The sequence below is a fragment of the Dermacentor variabilis genome, chromosome 2, assembly GCF_050947875.1.
Source record: "Dermacentor variabilis isolate Ectoservices chromosome 2, ASM5094787v1, whole genome shotgun sequence".
Taxonomy (NCBI): Eukaryota; Metazoa; Arthropoda; class Arachnida; order Ixodida; family Ixodidae; genus Dermacentor; species Dermacentor variabilis.
Window position 1 is genome coordinate 203418936 of NC_134569.1, and position 11963 is coordinate 203430898.

The window sequence follows — 11963 nt, forward strand, 5'->3', positions numbered from 1 at the left end:
GAATTAAATTATTCCTTCTTTGTTATTTTTACCACGGAGGCATACACTTGAAAAGGGCTCGATGTAGTAACTCCTAAAGTAATTATTAATCTTTCACCAGCATTGCAAACAACAGAGTCTTGTGATTAATTCCAATGGAAGACTTGAAGCGTACCAGCTCATTGCCTTCCCAGAATCGTAAGAGCATTTCGGCGCTCATTTTGTCAACGTAATGAGTTCAGCTAATTTCACATGAAAACGGAACTCAAAAGCCAAAGAACGCAACTGCTACACCCTTAGTAGATGCCCGTGAGTGAAGTCACTGTCTGCATCTCGCCGTTGGGCGAGTCTCAAGCTAGCGTCTTATTAGAGAGTTATAGTGAGAAAATGTTCCAAAAGCCAGGGGAACTCATGCTTCAAAGTGTTGTTTTCACTGGCTTTACTCACTTACTTTACTTACTCGTTGAGTAAAGCCAGTGAAAACAACACTTTGAAGCATAGAGAGTTATAGCTCAGCGGGCCAGCGGGCCATCGTAGACGCCAGTGCGCATGCGCGGTACAACATGCGATGCGGCGTCTACGCTGACTCGCTGAGCTATAACTCTGTATTAAGCCGTGATCTCGCGCGCTTCATGTTTTCCCCCACGGCAGGGCGTAAGCAGTCACATCTCTCATGGGCGTCTACTGAGAGCTTGACAGTTGTGCTTATTGGCTATTCTATTTCGTTGTTCTACGCTGTAAAGCTAAAATTACAATTACGCTGCAAACGTTATCACGGTTATAAGCTTCTCGGGTCCCAAACGCTTCAACTGTTTCATTGGGAGCAGTCGAATGGCTCTATTGGTTGAAAGCTGATTAGTTTATTTTGCACAATTACTTGTCTAATTACTACACCGAGTCATATCCAAATACATTCCTCGGTGGTATATGCAGTGCAGAGAGAATAGCTTAAACATGTAACTTTACCTATGTTTAAGGAATTTCCAACTAATTTCGTCCAACACAAGGTATAATATCACGAGGATAAACGAGAACTACAGTAAAGACAGCATCCTTAACGCAATTGGTTGCGCCAGTAAACAAACAAATCACCAAAGTAAGGTCTCGCTGATCAAAAATTACATTTTCCGCCGAAATCCTATAACATAACAACTACATAGTCTCGTCAACACCTTAAAGCGTTAAACATTGCCGCTTCCTTTTGCAATTCTTTAACGTTCATAGAAGTTTTCTGCGTAAGTTCCGCCTATTCCTGAAATTTATTTTTGTCCCTGCTTTCATGTAAGTAGTAGTTAAGGCAGTGCTTTTTTTTTTATTTAAACGAAGAGCGAAGTGAAAGATGAGCATACTTACATGCATGTGCACCTTATGCGGAATTCGTTCTGATGTGTTGGGCGACAGCCTTGTAGGTATCAAAACAGACTAACTTGCTAAGCACTAGCGCCACTGAACATTGCATATATAGCCAGGATATTCGCCTCGTGTCGTCAATACTGTTCGCGCTCCTTTTTGAGCTGCGACAGAAAACCAAAACTCCTTGCTGTCAACGCGACACGACGTATAGGCACATCTTAACTCATTCACTACACGAGACCATGGGTATTGAAAAGATGTTGACGGGTGCTGCGGGCTCCCACAGGGGTGAAGGACCGCAGGGCGACAATTGTAGACCCATTGGATGCGCTTCTTTTGTTGCATCACAGCTTTTGGCATCATACCTTTTGTTGCATGATACCGTTCTTAGCATCTTTCTTTTAATTGCAGTTTGCTGCCAGTTCAGCACGTGTTCAGAACGTGATAAACCCGACTGCATGTTCGTGAAGCATGGGCGCTGTTTATGGTCGTACATCGTCATTGTTACGGTGCCACAGCTTGTCGGAACCTAACATTTCAATAAATACGATCTGAACTTTAATACAAGGGGAAGTTCCTTCTTTTCATTGTCTTTTGGCTATCGGCATACCAGCAAGATGATGATCGTTACCGCGGAGCACTTGTGGAGTCGACTACTGGGATCCAATATATGCGTTCGATCTGCATAATTTTATGACAACTACCTGTCGCTGTAGCTAGTGAGGAACCGGCAAATAATTTTGCTTACTGTCGCATCTTATTTCGTTAATGAAATCGCGTTTTACACCTTCCATTTGATTATGGGCCTCAACGTGTACACTACAATGGCTAGTTGGTTCCTATAGAGATGTGAAACATGTTACCAACTTGATGATGTCACTTTCTCGCATCCCGTTACGCTGCACTGGTACCTTGTCTTTAGCAGTGTGGCTATATGATCTTTTTGTGCGTGTACCTAATCTGAAAGAAAATGCTCTGACATTTCCGCGAACGCCTGTTTCAAAGTCGCTAAAATTTTCTCTAAACTATTGGGTGAATTTCAAATGCAGTAGGCGTACTTTAACAATCTAACATTAGCTAACTTGGCGCAAATCATCTACCGATGCATAGACTTGTGTAGTGTATGTGCAGGTGAATTACGGGTAGCGCATTTAACACCAGGATGCATAGGCCTTTTCTTTTCCTAAAAAATCAACACAACAAAAGATCATACAAGCTAAAATTCTGTGTTTACCTAGAGATTGTAAGCTTTCCAATCCGCTACTAATAAAACAAAAGTAAGCTGATTTCGTAAGCACGAAAATAAAGTCGTTTGAAACAATTTATTACTGCAAGTTTTGCGGTTGTCGGTGTTCGTAAATGAACAAAATGCTTCGACACGCGCTTGGTTTGTGTTCGTAACACGAGGATGACAATTACGTTACATTAATGCAGGTCAAATACTGCGCTTATACTCCTATCCAGCTGAAATCTTTGTGCAGCATTGATTTATCCGAAAGAACAAATCACACACGGAACCGGTGGCTTCATATTAGCGTGAATAAGCCCAGCCGCTCCGATACGTGCACCTTTCTACAGTCTATCTCTCTGATTATGCAAATACTGCGTTCTAAATCTCACTATACACTGTTTAGCTTCGCAAAATTGATTTGCTGCTATGGCTGCGAACGTTCAACAATCACTTCAGAAAACCAGCGAAAAAATTGAGCCGCAAACACGACAGAAAGAAGAGACACCACGACGCTCTTCTTATAGTGTCTCTTCTTGCTGTCGTGTGTGCATCGCAATTTTTTCGCCGGTTTTCTCAAGTATCAGCACGAGCCAACTGGCCCAGCAAGCATCACTTCTACAGTTCAACAACCGAACGCATATTATGAAACTGTGGAACTTGTAGCACTATGAGCCACTGAAATCGGGTTTGAAAAGAAAAAAAAGCATTCGATGAGCACAATGTGAAGCCTGCTAGAGCCACCGTGCTGTGAAGCTTATGCGTCGATGTCAACACAGCCTATATGAAAACAACCGATCGTTCATAATGCCCACGCACCGCGCTGCCAATTCGAGCCACTTGCTTTTACTTGCTTTACAATGCGCACCATTGAAAGCCATTTCTGAAGCAGTCTTTCTTACTTCATTGACCCTAATATGTCGCCAAAACATTCGGTCGTGTCGGTAAAAAAAAAAATCCCCAGTTGTTAATAAATAGAACATCTTGCGCTCAACCGACCAGAAAGTCGCTAAATCTAGCGATAATGTAGCTATACTCTCAGCGCTTGTCTCGAAGTTCTAATATGAAATACCAGGTCATCGCAATGTTTTCGTGAAAAACAACACAATACTTCCCGCGAAGCAACGTCGAAGACAACACCGCAAGAACAAATTCACGAATCTCCGGCGTCATAAATGCATAAGACATGCTTCTCTCAAGAGTGCATTTCTGACATCTACATCTCGCTTTAGAAAACTGATTTGATAGTGTAGCGTCGGAATGCAGGAACGCTCGTTTCCCAACATTTCTTCGATAACGAAACTCTTGTCATCATAATCATCGACATCCTTGTCTTCCTTAATGTTGGGCGAACGTCCTTCCAATACGTTCCGATACGTTAATCAATTTTTACTCCGACATGATGTCAACTGAATATGCGGCGAAATTTTACAATCATGAATCATTTGCATTTTTTACCACGCGAGGAACACATTGCTTTCATGCCGAGCTTACCTTCCATGCATCTTGATACTGCGCAAGTTCCGGCTTTCGTTCTAGAAGTTCCTCTTGGCTGAGTGCGAACACGGCCACAAAAATCAGGACGCACAGCTCCAGCTTCCCACTTCTTGCCGCTGGTGTCATGACACCGACAAAGTGGTTCCTTAAAAAAAAAACAAGGAAAGCCGAGTTCAAGGAAACATAGGAGTGTAGCCTTGTACGGTTCGAATTCCAAGGTGTTAGCGCATAGTAAAGGTATTTTTATACTAAACTACAATTTATTTCTTTATTTCTTTATTTATTTATTCACTTATTTATTTATTTATTTACAGTACCCTTAAAGACCCCACAGGGGTATTACATAAGCAGGGGGGAGCATTATTGCACCCTCACAGATAATACAAAAAACAAGAAAGAAACAAGAAAGAAAAGAAAAAAAACAGAAAACAAAGGACTGAAAAGTATATAAAATCATTAAACAAGGTAAAAATAATCGATGGCGATTGGTTCGTGTTTCTCAGCAATAAAGCATTGCAGCTTTACTTTTCAAGAAACAGAAAGCGCTGCGTCACTTACGTACGAATCTTTCTATCTAATTTGCCCATGCTCTTCACCGAGCTGAACTTCACAAATAAAAGTGATGTGAATTAATAAGAGTGGTAAGTGGCTAGCTTAGTTGCTTCCGAAAAGAAGATAGCTGATTTTTCGCAACGAGCCCATCAATGTGATAATGAAAAGGAACACCGAGGTGGTGGAATTTTCCCTTACACAGAACGCGCAACTAAATTACAAAAGCACCCTGCCTAGTCCTTTTCGATATAAAGCATGCACTGAATCAACTCTCCATACAGACGCACACAACGATCGACTGTCGAACGCGGAAGCCGCTTACTTCAGGGTGGACGGCACAGCCTGGTTTCACTTACCGGCAGCGAGGAATTGCGGTAGTCTTCGCGCGATCACGATGATTACAGGATACGCCGAGACTTGCGACGAAAAGACACCTAGTTCTCGAAAGCTGAAGTGAAGAAAATAAGAACGGAGCCCCCCTGTTGACGATCCGAGAAGGAAGTCACGTGACAACGAGGAACCGGTCGCTGCCGCCGCTGCGGAATCTTCGCAATCGCTCACCTTCGCCACTTTCGCAAGCAAAACAACGGCTCGCGCTTCTTTCACTTTCGTGCCTCTCTGGTAACCGGCATTTTTCTTCACGGCGGAATTTCGCCTCATAAAAAGGGCATAGTCTAGAGTGTGCCAGATTTTTTTTTTTTTTCGCCGCGCCCAAGGGCAAGTGTTTAGAGGTGCTCTTTACTCGTTCATATCATGAGTCATTCAGTACCTTCACTTTAAGAAGGAAATGACACATGATCAATTGTATACTTCAAGGGCGGCGAAGTACCTTTTGTAAGAGAATTGCACGCGCATTGCGAAGACGTGGGTTCGTGGCCCGCCTGCAGCCAGTTATGTTTTGTCATCCTCTTCAATTTCCATCAATTTACCATTTCTTAAATTTTATTTATAAGTGCAAGTAACTTCCCCTATGCTGTCCTTATGATACGTTCTTATGAAGAAGTTCTGATACGTTCTTTAAGAAGTTCTGACTTCTTATGATACGTTCACTTGCATGGAAGTTTAACTTGTATACTACGCAATCAGAAAAATTAATCTGAACGCCCTCACCACAGCATTCCTCATGCTTCAGGGCGGTACAAAAGAAAAAAAGTAATAATGCGGATTTTAACGTCCCGAAACTTCACACTAGTTCATGAGATACACCTTAGCACAGGGCACCGTGGTTATTTTAACTACCTGGGATTCCGAAGGGCTTGAAGACTGTAAGAAGCACTAATAAAATAATCACGAAGGCAGATTCACCAACAACACTAGCACAATGTTCAATTGAATACAGCATGAAAAATAAGCACAGCGAGAAGGCACGGCGCTTCGCGGTGACGAAATGTTGCAGGTCTTTCAGTTGTAGCTATTTTCGTCTTTATTAATTTAAATAAAGCTAAAAGAAAGAGATGTAGTAACGACGCAATGGCAATGGCTGCTCCTTTTCACATAGCAGTAACAATAAGTTTATTCAGCGAAGGTTCTGAACGTCTCGCGCGTAACTCGTAGTATTTCCAATGCACGTTCACTGATTCTCCGTATTTGGAACCGTCAGAATTAAAGCGGGAGCAAGGCTGCGCTATCTAGTATGTGTGCGTTCGGCTTCCTTATTTTATTCGATGTGACCCGAATCCGGTGCACCGAGGAAGCCGAGCTGGCTGCAGGACATTCACGACGTTTATATGCGTTCTCTCGCCTTGATGTATACATTGTTTTTATTTATTCACCATAACCAGTTTACAATATTTATTGTATTGACGCATCTGTATCATTGTAGAATCATTGTAGCATCATTGTATTAACGCTTGTCTCGTTTCTTGCTTCGCTGTTTCGCGACATGCAAATGCTCTGCTACATAACCTATGTTTCCTTGTGATGTGAACGATATGTGCTTCTAAAATTATGTTTAAATGTTTAATTTGTGCATGCCTCTGAGCTGATGCAACAACGCTGCACTGCCCCGCCGCGCTCACGAGAATTAATGCTTAAGCGGGCTGGCTACTACAATGTATGCTTAACTGGCAATAAACTTGTTATTTTTATTATGTGAATCTCTGGCCTGGGGGTAGTTGGCATTCATTAAATTATAGGTAAAGAGAAGATCATGCCATATACTAAAACACGCAAATGTCGACAGAAATCAAAAGCAAACTAAGTCAAAACATAAAAAAATCTTTGTAGACTTACTAATGCATGAAAGTGCCATAAACTGTTCATTATATATACATTGAACGCAGAGGCAGTATATCCTACAACTGAAAACAGAACAAAAGAGAACTTCAGCACAAATGAATGTAACAACAAAGTAAGACTTAAAAATATACATGATGCTCAGTGCAACATAGTAATGCATAATGAAAAGTCACTCCTGTTTCTAGTTTTCAGCCTTAAAACAGGTGAAATGCTAAATCTCAATTACGAAATGTGCTTTTAAGGCTAAAGGAAAGTCATTACAGCGTTGCGCGAACAGGTGCGTGAACATGGCGTTTTTTTCCGTGACATCACTGTGACAGCTAATTATTGGAGTTGATCAAGCTACTATACAAGAAAGCATTTACAGGAAAGGTCTCGCTTTCATTATGGTGAATGTACTTTCAAACACAGATATCCGTAGGCTTATGACATTATGCTGGGCAGGCAAAGGAAAGTTACCGAAATGAAATGTCCACAATGTGGCCTTGCATTAGGCGTGTGCGATGTTATCTCCGCATGTAACGTCAGTATGAAGTTTACTATAAATTGTCAGCGTATTTATTCTTTTACCCTTCTCGAACAACCCTCCAAAACGTGTTATCACGCAGAATGGGCGCCAGGACAAAGCTAAATTTAAATAATAGCAATTTATTGCCACTTTTCAAGCGAGAAATGCTGTCACGAAGGACGACCCTAAAGTCGGCTATATGGCTCCTGTCGTTAGCATTTCCCACAAGGAACACCGGAAGGTGCGTTGCAGTTATGACAGATTCAACGACATTTACATGGCTCCTGCGTTGACCGGGGCAGTGATATTGGCTAGTGCTGTATCTTCGAGGTAATCTACGAATAAAGAAACATCAATTGCGATATAGAGACATCCTGATAATATTGCGGCAAAGTTTCAGAAAAGAAAATTAAATTCTGGTGTCCCACGATACCACTATGAAGCACGCCGTGGCAGGGAGGCTCCGGATAAATTTCCAAAACTTGGCGTTCTTTACCGTGTACCCGATGCATGGTACAAGAGCGTTATATTGCCTTCCACGCCCTCCCCCCGCCCCCCTCTTCCTGGATTGCGGTCGTCTCGGCTGGGTTTGAAAGCGTGACCTCGAGCTCAGTGGTGCAGCGAGTCTGTGATCAGTCTGTGAGTCTGTGATCTGTAAAGCACGAGTCTTTGATCCCGTTCCTATACTCTCAGCGGTTCTTTGTTTTTTTTTTTTGCTTTTATGTTTGGCGCGCGCACAGCATTGCCGTCATCTTTGACGCCACATTTCAATGGCTGACATAGAGAAAAAGAATTGCTTTATTTCATCTGACAAAGTGTTGCTTCGACCTTGTCACAGTTGGGAAGAATCGTAAGGAACAGTGGTTCGCAATGATCGCCGAGAATGCCAGATTCCCAGCAGGACGCATCTACATCAAAAACGGCAAATCTCGTGCCCGAAGAGCAAGATCGCGAGGCGCGCCTGGCAGATAAGGCCCCGCCGCGACGGAGGCTCAACGACTCCAGGGAACAACAGTCAACAGACGTGATGCGCATGGGTAGCGACGCGAGCGCTTCTCGCGACACCGCCTGGTGATAGGAATCATGCAAAGCCGCGACGAAGCGCCTCAAGATTATTGCGGTGCCTGCAGCGAACAGCGCCTTATTACTATTTTCTGTCTCCCTCCTGTAAGGCGTCGTTCGACGCGGCTCCGAGCAGCCCTGTCCTTATGGCAGTGGATCGTGAGCACCATGTCGACGGCATATGGGCCACATTTTTTTTTTGCCAGGGCCGTGCGGCTATTTACGCGTGCCGCGCATTCGCACAGCGACTGAACGCGACCAACCTGAAGGAGAATCAACGGGGAAAAAAAAGGAACCCGTGTTTGCGGGTCACTGTTTCTGTGCATTGCTCAACAAAAGGCCCGTAAAAAAGAAAAGGAAGATACTCGCATATGACGAAGAAAACACGTCGGCAAATGACCGCAAATACGTGAGAACACCGTATAGCACCAAAGCCACTGCACGTGACCAGCATATTGTGATTGGGAGCGACATTCCTTGCACGCGAGAAGTTATGTGAGAGCATGCGTGCGGAGCGGTATGATCGCGTGTCGCTTGGCGACATCTTCGCTGCCCGCTTTCGCTTGAGTGAAGTCTTTCCTGAGCGGAGAGCGAATTTTTCATTCTCAGGGTTGGCTGCTGGCGCCTGAAGATTGGTGAGCAGCAGAAAAATTGTTAGGGAAAGAACAAACAAGGATAAATGGACACTTTTTTTTGCCTTCTCATCACTTGATCATGTAAACTGTTGCGAAGTGCCATCTTCCATCCAAGAAATCTGCATGCGCTTTCAATGTGTGTGCATGGAGCACGCACACAAGTACGATTATCTGCTGCTACAACTGCCATATTGCCTAAAACACCCACTTTAGGAAGCAGGTGTTCCCTGTAGCACGATTTCTACATTATTTTTCCTCTGTAATTCTTTCACCCATCTCTTTCGTATTTCTGTCCTCTTCTGTTTGAAGATCAAGAAAAATGCAAGCAAGCGTTATGCTCTTGCCAGTGGCGTTATCAGACTATTCTTTCTATATTATTCTTGTATTTAGTTTGTGACCCTTTCTATATTTGCATACCTAATTATTGTTAATATTATGGGCATCCTGCCACCATTTCCTCTTTGGTACTTTTTATTCAGCTATTGCAGTTTTTCTTACTTTTGCAACTGAAGCAGAGGAAGAACTGAAGCCAAGGGCCAGGGCGAATGGAACTCCATCTGATAACGCGGTCTAGCTGATGTCCTATTCGCCAGCGGGCGAGCGGTACGTGGGTGGCCGTAGAATTTCTCTCTTTTTTTTCTTATTATTATTCGCACTCCGCGGTAGCCACGCATAGCTGCACCCCTGGCTTCTGGCAACAGCGACACGCCGCAATACCATGGGCTCTCAAAGCACAACAATAGGCATATCGCGCCATCTCCCAACCAGAAATAACGGCGGAAACGCTTCGACTATATGCACGCCTTTCACGCGAGGTTTCGAAGCCCACTATAGTGATTTTGTTTGTGCGATGTTGGCACGGTTCATATGTCGCATGGGCCCCTTTCGTTCTCGCACGCGTTCCAGTTTTAACTTTTCTCCGCGTAGTTGTGGAGGTGTCCACATTTCGTGCTAAATGCTGGAGGAATTCGTCGGCTGCGCCAAATGCATTGCAAGAAAGAATTTTAGTCGGTGCTCCTATCTCTTGTACTCCATGGTCCTGATTACACCGTCACCGTGAGCTATTCAATGCTTCACGTTGCTCACTAAACACCGCATCGCGTTCGTATTGAACACGAGATGCTCACTGGATTTTCTGAACACATTTAGAACGCTCTTGCTATGCTAATGAACGTTCCTTTGCGTTTCGACTGATAACAACTCACCGTTCTTTTATACTTATTCTGCTAGGTAACGTTGAGCATATCTTGTTGGATAATTCCCGTTCAGGGAGGTTCCGCTAATTTTCCAGGAGAGCGTTGCAGAAAAGCTTGAGACTGGCGTGGCCCAGTTTATTTAAATACCTCAATCTTTTGTGCGGAAAAATACATAGGGAGCCCCGCACAGATCACAGAGAGTGGAGATGGCTAAAAGTGGTAGTATTAGTCTTACCACAGTGACTCATACAGCTCTTTAAAAACGTGTCGCTAGGCAGAGAGAGTTAAAATTTAGTGACATAAAGGTGGAGAGGTCGGCCTGAGTGAAGGGCTGCTAGGCTGCTACTCCCCGCTGGGGAAGGGGTTTGGCGGAATAACAAAGATAGCATGTGAAGAGGAAGGAGGGTGGCGGTATAGAGAATATGATGAGGGCTGCAAAGCATACTGTTTCTGTGCAATGCGTACGTGTACACTTCACAGAACTGCGCAGTCATCTTCGCTGACAGAGGTAGAAGTTACCGCACTGCAGCCAGGAGACTGTCCATAGCTTTCATGATTTTTGCCGCTGTTAGCGCCTCTGGCGTATGTAAACCAGACAGCGGCAGCTGCATGGCGTCAATTGTTTGTCGCAGCCTTGCTTTGATGACCAAGTCCGGTGGCGATATCTGAGTGCGCTGTCGTTGCTCGCGCTGGCAGTCAAAGGCCCGCGTGCGCGGTGGCAAGCGTGGCCGTACATTCGATTCCAGGCTTGCGCGGCTGGCTTGAAGCAATCGTTTGGATATATTTTTAATGCGATGCGTATTCTTAAGATACTTTAAGCACTAGGCGACTGCCTGCCTGCCTGTCTCTCTTCCTACGTGTCTGACTGCTTTCGTTCCAACTTTTGTCAATGGGTTTTGGAACGCATGGTATGCGCCGCTCTACGACGAAAGTCTTCGACGTCAACTCGGGTCGCGGGCTCTGTGCCTCACTGTATGAGCTGCTCTTCAATGTACCCCTCTGACACCAACTTGGCTCCCTGGTTACGTTCCACTGGGCGTCTGCGGCTCTTCGAATGCAAGAAAAAAAAATTTAAAGTTTGACCACTGCTTGGCAGAAATGAACCCGGTCGCGTCACAATATTCGAATCAACCCCAGTTGAAATATTCGAACACATGCGCCACGTGCAGGCTTCACGGGGTTGTCGCTGTATTGCGCAGCGTCTCCAGAGAGAATGACGAGAGGGAAGCCCGGCTGCATACACACACCATACATTGTCTCTGTTGTGATAATACGCTGTGTCGCTAAAGCACTTCAATGCTAATCGCATTCACGTCGGGATCAATCGTGGTATAGTTTCTGCCGCCTTTATTTTTTTCTGCAACGTTCTTCAGTATTCACAAGACCATGATCCCTTTTAATCCCTTTTACTTGTTAATTCGCACATTTAAGCAGCTGGTAGAAGGGCTGATGTGGTGTTCTTCAGGACTTAAGAAGCCAAGCGTAGGCAGCCATTAGATGCTTAACAGTGGCGCCAACATCTACATTGACGTGCGAAGTGGCAAAAAAAGTTTCAGTTCTCAGAGGGAGCGTAGTCATTATTGTCGTCGCAGGGGCTTCCACTTGTATGCTGCATCAAAAAACTAATATAGTTTTTGAATTCACGGAAACTGTTGTTTGGAAATATTGAGAAATTCAGCTCAGATTGTTTGCACGGCTTGCGCTACGCATTGCAG

At 44.2% G+C, this 11963-nt stretch overlaps 1 protein-coding gene across 1 annotated transcript in view; it reads right to left on the bottom strand.

Moving 5' to 3' along the window:
• Nucleotides 1-5103, bottom strand: part of LOC142571153 (male-specific histamine-binding salivary protein-like) — a 33139-nt gene extending 28036 nt beyond the window's left edge. Inside the window, exons 1-2 of the mRNA XM_075679431.1 lie at nt 4966-5103; nt 4055-4202 (exon numbers count right to left, since the gene is read on the bottom strand). Coding sequence (XP_075535546.1) covers nt 4055-4183 — 129 coding nt within the window. The 5' untranslated portion in view covers nt 4184-4202; nt 4966-5103. The remainder of the gene's footprint in view (nt 1-4054; nt 4203-4965) is intronic.
• Between the last annotated feature and the right edge of the window lie 6860 nt (nt 5104-11963).